At 39.4% G+C, this 17,378-nt stretch overlaps 1 protein-coding gene across 1 annotated transcript in view; it reads left to right on the forward strand.

The window, feature by feature from the left end:
- Positions 1–9,107: 9,107 nt before the first annotated feature.
- The window catches only part of SCE1 (sumo conjugation enzyme 1), a 55,159-nt gene continuing 46,888 nt past the window's right edge, over positions 9,108–17,378 (forward strand). Inside the window, exons 1-2 of the mRNA XM_087689926.1 lie at positions 9,108–9,420; positions 9,676–9,759. Coding sequence (XP_087546052.1) covers positions 9,352–9,420; positions 9,676–9,759 — 153 coding nt within the window. The 5' untranslated portion in view covers positions 9,108–9,351. The remainder of the gene's footprint in view (positions 9,421–9,675; positions 9,760–17,378) is intronic.

A 17,378-nucleotide genomic window follows, 5' to 3' on the forward strand; every position in this document is an offset into this window, starting at 1 on the left:
ATAACTCTTGCACTCTTCTCAATTCCACTCATGCTTCCACCTTTTGATCACCTTTCAACTAGTTTCAAAGCCTACCATTCAAATAACTTTTTCTTTCAGTGGCTTTAGTCTATGACAAAGCGTCAACTCAAGGTTTCATGGCAGCCATTGCTTCTTCTTCTTGAGGTGTGCATTGGTTCTCAGTTCACTCTAGCCTGCTCAAGTCTTGTTCAAGCCCTTAAGGGGGACCATTTGAGCTTCAAGAAGTGCTCCATTGAGCCATAACCAACAAGCAAGAGTAGCAGCACACTCAATTAGGTTAGTATGAATTGAGCCTGCTTTTTTAGCCCCTATCCCTAGCAATATAAATCATCTACAACCTTTGTTTGAGTTCTCAAGCACTTGGCTATCATTAGATATCTCTCCAACATTGGGTAATTTCTTTTGGTGTATTTTTTTAAATCTCCCTAACCTCTATCATCGGTGTTATATGTAGCAAACCTATTGTATACAAGTCTAGGATAGTTGTCCTTGGAGCTCACCTATGCTTCTATCGGTACTCATATGCTCATGTATTGTTGTTACTCGGATGCTTGGATGATGTATATGAGGTGCTTTGGGGACATATTTGCACTTGCTTGGCTCAATTTTGTTAGGGTACTCATTGTTGTAACTATGTGAAAAACAAGCTTTTTCATTGAAAAGGTTAACACCTATTGTGTCTACTAGTCCTTCAGGTATGCTACATGTCTACAAGGATGTTCAACATTGATGTATGCACCCAAATATACTCATGGCATGCTTTGGAACTTTGATTCAACTTATCTTTGATGAACTTAGTCTTTGGTTAGCTACTTTGAGCTTCATTGTTTACTCAATTATAGGCATTGAAGATACTTATACTCCCAAATGTTTCTTTGATGCGCTTGGGCTTCTCGAATGGTTTGATGTATATGGATCGAGCTTGGTTTGCTCACTTATCATTTTGGATTTACTTCTAGTGGGAGATACTTTACTTGGCAAAGCTTGGTTCCTTAAGATAGTGGGACTCGCATTATGTCTACACTCTCATGTATACTACTTGATGCAATTACTCTTGCTTGTGGGCTGATTTGATTCCATATGCTTTGGACACCAACACTTATCTCTATCAATATATGGTTTACAAACACTTGAGCTCATGATAGTCTTTGGTGCTAATGGTCTATGCCTATTCACTACTAGTTGTATTTCATATATCCTAGTTACTACCTGGATATCCTTGGCAGTGGGAGCTTGCTTTCTTATTTATTTTCTCACAATTGGACTGACATAAACTACTGCATTTATTACAATAGTGCTGTAAATTCTATTTTTGCATTCTTTTGGAGAGTAGATACTTTGTTTTGTACTCTTTTTATTGCACTGTGTGGACAACTATGCCCTCATTTATTCCCAACGTTTTGCATGCCCTTTTGGATCAATTTTGGGCTTGTTTTATTGTGATTACAATAGCCCACACTCTTTGTCATTTGCAATCATTTGGCAGGTACTTCTCATGCATCAGTTTGATGGTGCTACTTTCAACGTTGAGAAGCTTGATGGTAACAACTTCCAATACTGGAATATGCAAATATGGTAAGTATTGATGCAAAAGAGATATGTTAAGCCATTGAAAGTTAGAAGGTAGATGATTGGGCAAAACTTGATGAGCTATGTAAGTCCACTATAATTTTGTCATGATCAAAGCAGGTGTATTTCAATGTCATTGATTTTCGAGGGTAGTGCTTATGCATCGTGAAAAAAGATTTGTGACCTTTATGATAAGCAGAGTCTTACATATTAGTTGTATTAGTTAAAGAAGCTTGTGGACCTTTGCATAAAGGAGGGCACATCTATGTCTACTCATTTGAATGAGTTCCACTCTATTTTCAACTAGCTTATCTCGCACAATATCAAGTTTGAGGATAACATAAAGTATTTGTTATTAGTTATCACACTATTTAAGTCACGAGATACTTTTTGTACTGCTATGAGTGCTTATCCCCTTTAAGGGTGGTTTTAAATGCAGTGATGTAGAGAGTGCTCTACTGATAGAAGAAGTAAATATGACGAATATTAATGCATCCTGCACTTCTCATGTATTAACTATTGGAGGCGTAAACAATGGAAATGGCAATAACAACCATGGTAGAGACTCCTAGCCTAACAAGGGCAAGTCTCAATCTTATGAGCAATCTTGTAGTAAGTTTCGCAGATGTAAGTCCTCTTTGACATGTCATTGTTGTGGATTGCATGGTCACATTATGTCACAGTGCCATAAAATACACGATGAGAAAGGCAAGAGGGGGGGGGGGGGGGGGGGGAGGGTTTACAAGAAAATGCAAAGTCCGCTATATATTGTATCTGCATTTAGTGTGAAGACAGAGGAGATAAATGTATTGGGAGTATAATCAGATGATTATATTTTTGCAACTTTATCTCTTGATGCTACCCAATTGATTGATGCACTCTCCGCTTATTATCAGTGTTGGCTTCTTGATTTGGGGGCTTCATTCCATGTAACCCCGCATTGCCATTGGTTTTATAGCTATCATACTATTACAGGTTTTACATAAGAAGTCTGGTTTTACATGTGTGGATGAGCCTTTGGCTTTTGTGCATTTAGATATTTGTGGTCCCATGTCTTGCCAGTCCTTCGGTAGTGTAAAGTACTTTGTTACACTCATAAATGATTTTTTGCATAAGGTTTGGGCCTATCCCATTAAGTAGAAATAGGATGTTTTGCCTCCGCTTTAGTGCTTTCTTGCCATGGTTGAGCACCATTCTAAGTATAGGCTAAAATGCCTATAGTCTAACAATGGGGGCGAATATATCTCTATGGCTTTTGAACAGCTGTGTGATGAGATGTATTAAGTGTCAGTTGACAATACACCCCACTCCAGAATGGTATTGTAGAGTACATGAATGGGAATATTTAGGAAAGGATCCGTTGTCTGAGGTTTTAGTCGAAAGGTTGTATCTAGTGGGGATTTGAGAGAGAAGGAAGTAGAGAATATGAGATAGAAGAGAAGAAAATAATAATAGACAAGAGGTACACAAGATAAATATAAAGCTCAATGAATCAAAGCACTATGTATTGATAGAACTTGAGAATATGAACAAAATCCTTGTTTGGGACTACTTGGAAGCAATTTCCAAGCATTAGATCTATTGGAGCTCATTGGTAAACGAAAAATGTGCACCAAACATTAACTTCTTCTCAGATGCTCATACCACAAATCTGATGGTTCTGTTGGCTCCAAAAGGGAGATAAAACTCCAAGACACTTGTTTAGAATTCTTCCAGATCAATTCTTCTTCTTCTCCCCATTTGGAGTGTTGTTTGGTGCATGTAAACTGCAATTGCGTGACATGTGAATTCGCAAGCCCTTCTTTTTGCATGAGATCTCCCAAATTGGTTGATTTGTCCAAGTTTGATTTGTTGTAGAATAACCGTACATGGAATGTAGTCCAAGTTTGATTTGTTGTAGAATAACCGTACATGGAATGTAGTTTCCTTGCTTGATGGAAAGTGTGCATTGCCATGCAAATGGGTTGACAAGTTGAAGAGTATCCTTGATCACCACCACAAGCAAGTATATAAGACCAAATTGATTGCTAAGAGCTTTAAGCAAGAAAAGGAGGTAAATTTCAATGAGATTTTCTCTCTTGGGGTCAAGATGACTACCCTACACCTGGTCTTGACCTTGGTTACTTTGTTGGATTTGAATCTTTATTAGATGGATGTTAAGATGGCTTTTTTACATGGGGACTTGCATCATGATTTTTATATGCAACAACTTAAGGGTTTTCTGGAGAAAGGCAAGGAATGCCTAGTATGCAAATTGAATAAGAGTCTTTATCGACTTAAGCAAACACCTAGGGAGTGTTACCATAAGTTTGATACTTTTTATGCATTTGCAGACGTATTCCCACAATGATATGGATCCGTGTTTATACACGAAGAAGGCCCATGGTGGTAGCCTTATTATTTTGATGAATTATGTTGATGGTACGCTTATAGTTGGGAATGCTCATGTTGAACTAGATACCTTCAAGACTTGGCTCAATAAGAGCTTTGAGATGAAGAACATGGGATAGGCTTCACACATACTTGGTATGCACATTACGCACAATCACTCTGACTTTTCTACTTACCCTAAGAGGAGTTCATACATAGAGTACTTGAGTGATTCCATATGTAAGATGGTATGCCTATAGCTTATTCTTTACCTTCCCATATGAAGGCTAGTCAGGCCGATTGTCTACAATCTATTGATGATGAGGGGCTTGAGATGGCCAAGGTTCTATATGCATCTGCAATGGATAGTTTTATGTATGTCACGATAGCCACTTGTCCCGACATAGCATTTGTAGTGCGAGTTGTGGTATGTTATATGGCTACACTTGGTAGGCAACATTGGGATGCCATAAAGGGTATCATGAGATACATTAAAGGCACAATAGATATGTGCATTTGCTATGGCAGATATAGGATACATGAGTTTTGGGTTACACTAACTTAGATTATGTAAGACATGTGGACAGTAGGAAGTACAAAACACATCGAGGTGCACTATCACGAAGGTGGTAGAGGACAAGTCCATTGAGCTTGTCAAGATCCCTGTGGATACGAATCTTATAGATTTGCTCATAAAAGTGTCCTAGTGTAACAATATGCCCTCCTCAGGAGGCTGATGGGCATAGGATGGGATAATGCCTTTTCTCATCTTGTTGTGCCCTATCTACATGTTGTGTTTTTCTCTTTTTCTTTTACTCCTCACTAAGGCGCATTTGCCTTTAAGTGGGAGGTTGTTGGGGTTAAAGGCCACCTATGCCTAGCTGCCTATGTTTACTTGTATATTGACCCACCCACATGTACATTCCAAGTGGTTGATGCCCATCACTATCACTTTGCTTTTTCTTCTTTTAGTGACAAATAGAATAAGGGAAGGCATGCCACACATTCCACACACTAGTCTTTCTTCTTCTTGCTTGAACCTCCATAGCTCTTGCACTTTTCTTTCTTCCACATAGTTCTCCTCCTCCTTTGACTTCCTTCACCTTAGACACAACCATCACTCTCCTCGACCACATCAATCAATGAACACCCTATCCCATCCTAATACTACAATTGTCATCTCCATCATCATTAGCTTTATTACCATATTTCTATTGAGAATCTATACATTGGTGCTCAACTCTTGCATCTCTCACAAATGGAATCTATTGTTTATCTTCCATTTAAGTTATTTGGCCGATTTCACTTTTTAGTTGAATATATATCAATCATATTTAGAAACACTACTCTTTATTAGGTAATTGAACTGATGTAATGTTTAGTTGTTGGCTATCATAATATATAGAAGCTTAACCTTTGCTTGAAATTGCATGTGTATACTAGAATTTTGTGGTCAAGTTATCAATTCGCCACATTGCTTTCTATTGCTTGTGATAGAATTATCAACACCCACCTCCACATTCACAATGAAGTTGGTTACAACTTATTAAGATAAAGTATTCCCTTCTCTATATTGCTTTTGTTTTCTTTGTGAGTTATTTTCAATGTTTGCTAATTGTTAGCTGTTGTTTGAAGTAAGGTTATGTTGATGAGACTTCATCAACGTAACATTATTAAATACAATGACACAAGTAGGATACTTTAATTGCTTTAAATAACTACTCATCCAAGTAAATGTATGTGCTAAGAAATACCATCACATTTTGGAAGATTTACAATTTCAAAAGTTACATGAACACATTGATAATTTGAAAAGTTTGAAAAGTTCATAGGAGGTTGAGGAGGGAGAGGGTAATTTGCACAAGCTCACATGTTATGGATTTACTACTCAGGTAAATGTTATGTACTGATCATATGGATATTTGTTATTGTGTGTGTGTGTGTGTGCATAAGAGGAAGAGTTTGCATCTTTTAAATGTCTTCATTATATAACATTGATGCATCTATACAATGTAGCCCCCAATGTGCATGTGTTCTTATGGAAAGAGATTGTCTTGAAGTTGATGGGATTGACTCATTTGAGCTTTGGCTATTGGTTGTAAAAGATTGTAATAACTTGTGGATCCTTACGTATATAAGAAACTCATTGTGATCACACACACACACACACGTGCGTGCGCCCACGCACACAGAGAGAGAGAGAGAGAGAGAGAGAGAGAGAGAGAGAGAGAGAGAGAGAGAGAGAGAGAGAGAGAGAGAGAGAGAGAGAGAGAGAGAGAGAGAGAGAGAGAGAGAGAGAGAGAGAGAGAGAGAGAGAGAGAGAGAGAGAGAGAGAGAGAGAATCAATATGTTGCTATGTGGTTGGTGGAGTTAAGCCACTAAGCTTAGTATTCATACATTATGTGGATTGGTTTCACTTAGGCCAAATGGATAAAAGAGAAACAATGAAAAGAGATGAAAGATGAGTGCGAAAAATAGGACCATGAGTTATAGGTATTTAGGTATTTTATGGTACTTTTTGCTCTTATTAAGAAACATATAACAAGGCTCTATGTGTGCACATGCATGTCTAAAATAGTAAATACTTTATAGTACATATTTCTAGGATGATGAAATAGTTCAACATGAGTTTTTTTTTCACATAATATCAATAGTCCATTCCTACAAAGCAAAGCAGTATGTCATGGAGTATCGTAGCATACTATTTCCTGGATGTGAGCTCTTATGACTTTCTAAAGTTTAGAAAAGGGGCTACAAATTGCATGACTTATATGCATGTGAGTGTGAATCCACTTTGCCATGATGGCTTCAAGTTTCTAAACTTTTAGACCTAGCAATATGAGTCAATAAAATTAATAAATATCTAGACCATACCATGAAATGAACTTTAGAGTTAAGCCATGTCTTATAGGATATGGGCTCTTCTTTATGTCCTTGTTGACCCTAATATTTATCGCATATATGCAAGCTTTTATGACTTTGTGAAGTTTAGAAAAGGGACCACAAATTGCACAGCTTATGTACGTGTGAAATAATATTGTGCATCCATTTTGGCATGGTGGCTTCACGTTTACGAAACCATGAAAGATAGTGTGTGTATTACACCATCAAAGTATTTGGATGATGCTAGGTGTATTCCATATAACATGTAGCACTTTCACTTTTCAAGTGAACCTTAATTTTTGCATTATGTTTTATTGCGTGCATTGCATGATCTTCGTAATGAGATGCCAATAGATCAAGTCCGCTTTTCAAGTGAACCTTAACTTTCACAGTGTATTTTATTGTGGGCACCACACGATCTTCATAAGATGCTAGTAAATCAAGTCTACTTTGTATGGTAACCATTCACTTGCGGACTAATCAAAGGTACATTACTAATCAAAGGGAAGCATACATCAAAGTTGTTTCTCTTTGCTCACAAAAATAGAAGTGAGTGAGGCATAGCCTCATGCGCTTTGTAATGAGCCAATCACATGAGCATGGTTTGAAACATTGTGTGTAATAAGATTTCCAAGGTTGTATACAAGGACAATGGAAAAAGAGTAAATATTCAAAAGATACTAGATATATCAAAACATCTTGCATTGTATCCCAATTCATCCCAATTGTTTGTCAACTTAGTTCATCTTCCATGTGTGGACTTGTTTATGTTTTCATAAATTGGTGAAATGGACGCGAGGCCAAGCAACCAATTGACAAAAATCACGAGCAAGTAGCAAAACCTTTTGATGTATTGCATGCTAATTAAAAAAGGCACAATAATGAAATAAAGCAATGAGCTAATTTTAAGAGTTGGTACATGCAAGTTTCTTTGTGCGCATGTTGCTAATGTGTTAGGTTGCCACCTAGCCAAACATGTGCATGTGTGCACAAGAGAGAGATATATAAAAGTGAGAGGGAAGAGGTATTTGCTTCAATGTAACCTTGTTATGTAAATGTGAAAGAGTGAGAGAGAGACACACACACAAACAAAGTATAGCATTTCATAGAGACTACTATGTATGTATCCACATAGAGGTGTTTTTCAACCACATTATTATAGAAATGTGTGTCTGCACGTGCATGCATGCACATATGCACACACACAAAGGTTCGAATGATGTGTTTATGTAGGTATGAGAGATGAATTTCACCATTATTTTATGGCACAAGAAAACTGGAGCTACTATAGACTACTAAGGTGGGCCACTTGCTTCCATTGATTTGGTTCACCCTCTCTCCCCAATGGCATATGTATTGATGTGATATATGGGTTTATTGCCGAACCCCTTTGTATAGCATGATTGCATGAAATGAAAAATTTCATGACCTCTCTCTCTCTCTCTCTCTCTCTCTCTCAGACTATAAACAATGGTCTTAACCATTGTTGGTAGGGCTAGCTTGATCAACGCTATCTTCATTAAGGTTTTGAGCCCAAGTTGGACTCATTAGAGCATGCTTATATGTCAATCCTTTGAAAGCATCATTTATGTTAATGTCTATTTGGCCTAATTAGAGAGTTTGCAATTGTGAAACTATAACTTTTTCTCTTGAGTTTGGTGCTGTTTTACATAACATTATAATTTGGAGTGCGTTGTTTGTTGTGTGCGAAGTGCACTATATTCGTCTTGTTTCTCTTTGGTCTCAAAGCGCAACTTCTTTCCTTTGCTCACAAAAAATGTGAAGTGAGCAAGACATAGCCTTGTGGGCTTCATAGGCATGCAAAATCATTTAACACGAGGTTAGTAGGCCAATCGAGTGAGCTAGTGTGAACCAAGGGTCATTTCAGACTTTGCCCCTATAGTAAAGGTGCATAGTCCTTCTAAACAAGTGGGATAGGTTGAATAAAAAATAAGTCGGCATTTAGATTTGTTGGCTTGTTATTGGTGGGTTAGTTATTACAAGGTCAAACTATCCCAACAATGATCTTATCCGCACATTCATAAGATCTCTTTAAGCTTGGGCATGGGAGCTATGGTGGATGAAATTATTCTCATGCAGGCAATTTAGTAGCTTCCTATGCAGGTGGGGTGCATGTGAATCCAGCCTAAAAGTGCAAGTGTATTTTGGTAATTTTGGATATTGGAGATGTAGTTTGAAATATCACATAACAAAAAGGAGGGGGTATGTTGGTAAATTTCCATATTGTTAGGCTGGATGAGAGACATCAATAATCAATAGTTGGATCTGAAAGTGTTCAACAGCCAAGACCAGGAAAGTGTCTGCGTGGAAGTAAAGCTTTGTTAGGGGACCATAGAGGAGCTTCTGTCCTGTGTCGTCCTCTCCCCTTCCCCTCCTCTCTCTCTCTCTCTCTCTCTCTCTCTCTCTCTCTCTCTCTCTCTCTGTGCCTGTGTGCGCGTCTCTGTCTGTCTCTCTTTCTTTAGCTCACAGGCTTTTTCGCTCATCGATATGTCGGGAGGAATCGCTCGAGGCCGCCTCACAGAAGAGCGCAAGTCCTGGCGCAAGAACCATCCACACGTAAGCTCTCTCTCTCTCTCTCTCTCTCTGTGCGCTTCTTCTTTCTCCGTTCAGTTGTTTTCTGTCGCATGATTAGGTCTAACGGTGGATCAGACAAAAAACAAATTTTAGAGAGTCTCTCCCGTCGACCCCTGCCCTTGCTTCTCGGTGTCACATTTTTTGCCCTTATTGCATTTGAGCTCCGTATGTTCCATCGTTATGGGCTGTTTAATGCAGTTATGTGGCCCCTGATTCGTGTACGTTCGCCGTTGGCAGGGTTTTGTGGCTAGGCCTGACACGCAGCCCGATGGCTCCGTCAATTTGATGTTGTGGCAATGCAATATACCAGGCAAAGTTGGAGTAAGTGTAGAGAGAGAGAGAGAGAGAGAGAGAGAGAGAGAGAGAGAGAGAGAGAGAGAGAGAGAGAGAGAGAGAGAGAGAGAGAGAGAGAGAGAGAGAGAGAGAGAGAGAGAGAGAGAGAGAGAGAGAGAGAGAGAGAGAGAGAGGTTATGTCTCGCTTCTCAAGTTAGTGATAAATATTGTGTCTCTACTATGAATATACATTGAATGGTGATGCTTTTCAAACACGCAAAGCATCAAGATGCCTTCTGTTTGGGCCCCTCCTGCATTTGGAATGGGACTTTGACTCAGATGGTTGACACCCTTTAAGGGGGCCACTTGACATTGGAAAGCACCGACAAAGTGACAGAAGTTAGAGCAGCAACACCTTGTCTTCTGACATTTAATCTTTTTGTAGAAGGGTTGCTGATGCAAGTGAATCACATGGTAATCGCTGTTTGCCCTTAGGGTTGTTTGCACAGGAAGTGCCCCTAGATGAATAGTGATGCCCTTGTAGATGCTGGTGTGAAACAACGCCAGGGCAAACACAGAGAAATGCAACAGTACAATAACACGATAAACACAATCTGATGAATGCTCAAATAGGGTATAGAGATGATGATGATACAAGGAACCTTAAACCGCTATGTCTAAAGGACTGGGCCAGAGCTGAGCTGAGAGTACTGTTAGAGATTCTGGGAACAGCTTGAAGAGTGCGTTGTGCTTGAGATGGATCCCCAAACACAGCTGCAGCAGCCCACCATGTAGGTTGATGGTACGGGCAGCAGTGGAGTGAGTCAAACACAGTCTTTTGAGCAGTAGGATGTCATTGTAGACTTCTGGCAGTGGTATACAAGGCTTAATAGTTGAAAGATAATCACATCAGTTGTCAGTCCCTCAGGGCCAGCAAAATGCAGGCTGCAGTAATTCAGGAGTGACAGGGCTTGAGAAGATCAGCAGGGCTGTAGCTGGGTGGTTGGAGTGATATCTCCAGATGGCTAGTGATGGCTCAGAGAGGCTGGCGACAGCTTCAGTAGGTGGCAACAAGGCTGGCAGCAGTCCAACAGTAGGCAATGACCTCTAGATGACAGTGACTGCACCTCCAGATTGCATGGGCAGGATGGAGTCTAGGCGATGGCTGATGGCTGAAGTAGCTTGAAGGGATCGTGTAGGATGCCCACATCATGTCCTTTTGTAGGGTTTTGGACATTTGATCTACTCAGTAATATAAGTACCCTTGTCATAAACAGAAAATTTTGGGGTGGTTTTTGAGAAGTGAAATAATGTCAGAATGTACGATTATTTAAAGAAAATGTAGGCATCAGTTTTTATGCCTTAGTAATTAGTTGCATGTAGCTGTGATGTGATATAGGCTTTTGGAAAAGTGCAAAAGAAAGAAAATAGAGAATTACGATATTAATGATTGTGTTTGCATGGATGGACTGTTTCCATTTGGGCAGGAGATGTTGACTATTGGAGGCTGACTATGGGCTAATGTTTTGTGTTGGGTTTGGGTGCTGTTTCATGGGGCAGCAAGAAGCAACCCATGATGGTCCTTTCTTCTATAGAGACGAGTATTGTGTGGTGTGTATTACCTCATGAGGCAGTGTGGCTTTATAGATTACTAAGTGAGCTTGGTTGTTCTTAGAGTCATGCTACTATCATTCTGCATAGCTATTGCTTGGAACGATTTTCCCTGTAGGACCAAGCATATAGAGATCCAATATCATTACATTTGGGAGAAGATATTGGATTTTATAGTCATGGTGGAGTATTGCAAGATTGAAGACACCTTGGCAGACCTTTTCACTAGGGCTCTTCCTCCTCAGGCTGTGTTACATCAGCACTCCAAATCCCTTAGTCGCATGATCCATCTAGGATCTGAGAGGGGGTGTTGAGGAACTGTTCCTATTTGGATCAATCGGGCAACATTTGTGAACAGGCAGATAGCCTTGCTGCACAGTTGGACAACATCTATGGCAATCAAACAAGTGTGCAGCAGGTTGGCAGGTCAGTCTGCAGCATTTATGATTACTCAATTTCTGCTGCAGGTTGGACCGGTTTACAGGTTTGACCTGATCATGTTCATCCTGTATATAGCCTGCTTTTCTGTGGCCAATCTACTCTATACATTTGTGATTCAGTCTGTGAGAGATTGAATAGCTGTGTGAGGCTCTTAGAGAGAGAGATTGTCGTACTCTCTCTTGTACATATTTTACTCTCATTATTCAATATGGAGCTTTCATCTTTTCAGAGTTCCCCCATGTTTCATCCTTTGTCCCAGCTTGTGTATCGCTTTGTAGCACTCTTGACACACACTGTGCATAGACTTGCATACCCCCACACCCACATCCAAGTTCTTAGCATTAATATTAATATTTTGATAATGCTACTTCTAATTTTCAATAGTTTCTTTTAGCAATTGGATATAGAAACATACATTTTATTATATGTCAGGATCTTGTGATGATGCATCTTTTCCTTGCTTCCCCCTTTCAAAAATTACCCTTTTTGTTTTCTAGTTTTTCATACTTGTTCTTTGGTTGCAATGCCTATCAAGCAATGAATCCAAGGCTGCAAGCTCTTTGACTCTGCACACGAGAGGCAATCATAAATCAAAATGTGCTATTCCACGAGGTTTCTTTCCTACCTCTTACCTCTTCTTATTTTGATGGTGTATCTTCTTTCAATGGTCTCTCATTTTCTTCTTCAAATTCCTCTCCCCCACTAGACCTCTTCCTTCTAGGTTACTTCCTTATCTCTTGACTTTACAAGTTTCTTTTGACTCGTGTCTTACTTCGGAGCGGGATTTAGACTTTGGCGAGGAGATCTTCCTAGATATAGAAGATTTAAAGGTTCTTGAGGATAGTCCATCTATAAAGAAATACTCAAATGAAGAGAATGAACTCAAAAGTGTGTGATAATAACACAATGGAAATAGTAGAACTCAAAGGTGAAGAGTAACACAGAGATAATGGAAATAAATAAACACACACACAGAGCTAATTTAAGTACAATGACATCAAACCTTTGTGTCTTGGATGAAGGTGGGCAGAGATGAGCTGAATAGTGTGTTGTACTCTAAAATAGATCCCGAAACGCTGTAGGCAGCCAATGGACGTAATCAATTGTTATAAATGTAGATTGTGAGGTCCAAATGGTTTGAATCAGGGAATAGGCCAACAAGACTATGTATAGTGCAGAAATTGCAGGGTAAATCTGCGCTCCACAAGATGGCTGCAGTCAAAACGCCACAGCTTCAGTTAGGGTGACAGCTCTACGATGATGATAGATGGCTGGGCTGCAACAGTATGCTGCAAACACAGCTTTAGATGACTCAAAACAGGCTGTGTGGCAGCATATAGGATGATATCAATACAAAGAAACTCGAAACAAGCTGAAAATGCAGTCCATGTAGGTGAAAACTTTTGGATGCTCTTGGAAGTGTGCTGTTAGGTTGAGTAAATGTAGGTTGAAGAGCAAAGCTGATTAGGTTGCCAAAATTGGAGGCAAGATGGACTACACCATGAATTGAGATGACCATTGGGAAGGGGTGTGAACAATAGTGGAATTAGGCACTAGCAGGAGGAGTGTTGGAATTGAGATGACCATTGGGAAGGGTTGTGAACAATAGTGGAATTAGGCACTAGTAGGAGTGTTTGAATCTCCAAAACAAGGATTGTTGATGGCTATGCAACCCCTTTAATTTACAAATGAGAAACTAAGCAAAGCTTGTGGGTTTGCTTATGGGACATAGAAACTTTTTAGCATTTTGAGTTTTAGGGCTGCTTGAAATAAGCTAATTAAGGTTTAAACGAAAATGTAACTTTTTTAGTTTAACATCCCCTATGAGGCCCAAAATTGGAACCTAGGAGGGATTGCAAACCTAGCTCACCCTAGATTACCTCAAGAGGTTCAACCCTAGAGTAGCTTGGGTGTTGCTCGAGGGGTGCACAATGGATACCCTAGAACCTACCAAGACTATTTGGAGTCCAAAGGGCCAGCCCAAAGAGGCCAAGGCATTGGAAAAAGGGTGCTTATCAGTTTCTCAATGGCCTCTCAGGACCTACAAATGTGATGTGAAACCACAATGGATACCCCTAGAATCTACCAAGTCTATTTGGAGTCCAAAGGGCCATCCCAAAGAGGCCAAGGTATTGGAAAAAGGGTGCTTATCGGTTTCTCAATGGCCTCTCAAGACCTACAAATGTGATGTGAAACCCCTTTAAATTGTCAGTTCTTTCCTTTTTTTTTCGGTTGCTATTTTCTTATAAATTTATGTACATTGGGGAATAAAGGGATGGTAGTTCCTGAATCCTAACATTACAAAATAGATAGGCTTACACAACCATTGCTAAGGTGTTGGGGATCCAAGAATATATAGGTATATGCTGTATATTACCGTAGGGATTGCCATAGGATATGTCTTGAATATGGTGGATCTAGACCACTTTGAGATTAAGGAAAAGGAATAGTATACATAAATGCAAGGAGATTTATATCCTTGGATGGGCACTTGCAATTACAGGTTTTCCCTTATCCTAAGCTCTTTGTTCATAAAAATACAATTGCAATGCAAGATTTATGCAAGGGGTAAGGCAAATTGTCATGCTCAAACAGAGTGCTTATGCAATGGTCTCACTTGAACAATGTCCTTATTGAGGCATCGTTCACTTGTCCAAGGGCCCCTTTTACAATCATGATCATTGAGATGCAAATGGATAATTATAAATGTAGTTGAATGAACAGTGGCCAAAATTTATAATCACCAAGAGGGCCTATCATTGATGATTGGACGATGGAAGGGAAAGCTATGGGAATCTCCTCGCCCCATCATGCTGATGTCAAAGGGGAAGAAGCATCCCTTTCTTGTGAAAGGAGATATTGAAGGATTGGGGACCCCCATATACTTCATCTTCGAACTGATGATGGAGTTGCTAGCAAGTGCTATCACACACCATAGGTGCTTGTGGAGCTTTGTTGTGATCAGCATAGAGTGAGCCATGTTTATCACAGTCTCATTTCTATGCTGTACTACTTTGTTCTGAGAGGGGGAGTTGGTAGAGGTGAGTTAGTGTTGAATGCCATGTTCTCGTAAGAATTTAGAGAACTTATGGAAAACAAACTCACCACATTGTCACTTCTTGGTATCTCAATATGAATACCCATTGATTTTGTACTTATTCCACCCATGAAGAGAAATATGAGAAGACTTCAGATTTAGCCTTTAGAAAGTACACACGGATATCTCGAGTAATTGTCCACTAACAGGAAGAAGTATAACACAACATTTAAGATTGCAACGGATGTTGGTCTGCTAAGGTCAACATGAATCATTTGGTGTCCCTCAACTTTGTTTGTTGAGGGTATGGTGACACACACAATGTTGTTTTTCTAGTTGGTATGCTAGCATAGAAGCTATGCTTATCATGGTCTCATTTCTATGCTATACTAGTTTGTTCTGAGAGGGGGATTTAGTAGAGGTGAGCTAGTACTAAATGCCATGCTCTTGTAAGAATTTGGAGAACTTGTGGGGAAGAAACTCACCACCAATGTTACATGGTATTCCCATATGGACATTTGTTGATTGTTAGGTTAGGGTTGTAGTAGCACGTGCGTGTACACACACTTATAGTGAACAAGTGAACAAGAAGAGAGGAAAGTGCTTAAATGTCACACCCACTATTTGAGAATGATATGAAAGTACAATCCCTGAGGAACCATGAAACCGATCTATGACTAACATAAAGCGACAGTCCCTTCAATTAATACTTGGTCTTTTCTCACACACACAAACAGAGACCTCACTCCTTCGCTCAACATCAGATTGGCCCCAAAGATTGGCGCCCCTTTCGGTATTTCTTTATCGATTAAAAGATGGAAGGTTACCAAAAAAAAAAAAAAGAAATGTTCCAAAGTATAGAACTTGTGAATAGTTGGCTTTCATCTTATCTGAGTAAATTTCAGCTGCATAAGGACATTACAGCATATCTAGAACAACATCTCAAGTAGAAAAACACTTTCTGTGACCAAAACTGAATAATTGAAGTGTAGAATTGCAATTTGTAAAACTATGTATTTATTGTTTTTCACTTGTTTCTTGACCTGTTCTCAGCCTTATTCAATTCCAGATTTGTTCCATATGAGTTGGACTACAAACCCTTTGATCGTGGCATCATTCCAACAATAAAACAGTTCCACAAACAGCACTAAATCAGAGCTGAAAACCCTGTTCCTGTGTGGCGTGGTCATCACTTTCTTTATTTCCTGTATTGGAGAAGCAATCAACTGCTCTTGAACGTGGACAGTGAGGCTCTTGCCTCAGCAGAAGAGCAAAGAAAAACAGAATTGTACATTCGATGGAATCAGCCCATTATGCAGAGTATTTTCTTTGAGAATAGAGAGAGAGTTGACTCAAGGGTGCAAGCTCTACCTCCGTACATGAGTCAAAGACTAAGAAGTACTCTCCATAGCAGATGTACTTGCAGCAATCTGCTCTCAGCCCTTGAAACTTCACGCTCAGATCTGTCTCTCTTACATATTACGTTTTTTTAAAATGCTCTCTCTTTTGGGAATTTGTGCCCAAATTGTGACACATGGCATACATGTAACAATTTTTGCGTTTAAACCTTTCGATCTAAAATTCTCCATGATCGGTGCAAAATTTGACCTCTACATAGACTAGAAAATTAATCCTCCTGCAAAAACAAAGATAATGATGCGAACAGATTCTCGGGTCCTAAAATAGTAACTCTCTAAATTTCAGAGATGGTGACCCTTGCATTCCTCAAGTTGTTCTGAGCAACTTTTATCATTGCAACCACATTAAAAAGTGTAAAGTGGCTTAGTTACGGTGACTTTTATTCCGCGAGCATTTTGACATGTGCATCTTCTGTCTTGGTTAGGCTCATTGCCCTGCACTATCTCCAGTGGCTAAGCACACAGTCCCAAACCATTGGCATTCTATTCTTCAATGCCCATTCAATCTGGTCCCAAGGCTTAGACAAACTGTTAGTCGAATTTGTCCAATGGCTGTCTCTTCTGGCCATGCAAAGATCCTAGCTTTATGCAAGAGAATTCTGGGGAAAGATCCTAGCACAACTAAAGAAAATAAAAATAAAATATTTATATAAGTAAATAAGAAAAGCAACTGCAAAAAGTATCACTACATGGTGACATACTAAGTACCACACTGATGGGTGTTTCCATGGGAAAAAACCCTTCTCCAGCTAAAGGTAAAAATTGCTCATAAGGGAGCATTCACACCAGAACTTAGCAGGAATATTATAAGTGTATTAAACCATTCTTGAGTGAATGATGTGAACTTATATGGGGGATAGACAAATCAATGATTAATCCCCACATGGTATCAGGCCTAGAGCCTTGTGAAAGTCTTCAAATCTCTCTCTAGAGAGCTGTCATAAACACATCTTCCAAGTCATCTTGTGTAGGGACATAAGCCAAGTCAATCTCCTCTTCATGGAGTCTCTCTTTGACATCATTATAATATACTTCAATGTGCTTAGTGAGAGCATGAAAAATTGGATTCCTCGCAATTGTCGTGGCATATATGATTATCAATAGGGAGAAGTATTACATGCCATTTAAGACTACAATGGATGTCAGTATGCAAAGGTCAA

This window comes from Lygodium microphyllum, chromosome 12 (genome assembly GCF_053477565.2).
Source record: "Lygodium microphyllum isolate KBCC chromosome 12, Lygodium_microphyllum_v1.1.10, whole genome shotgun sequence".
Lineage (NCBI taxonomy): Eukaryota > Viridiplantae > Streptophyta > Polypodiopsida > Schizaeales > Lygodiaceae > Lygodium > Lygodium microphyllum.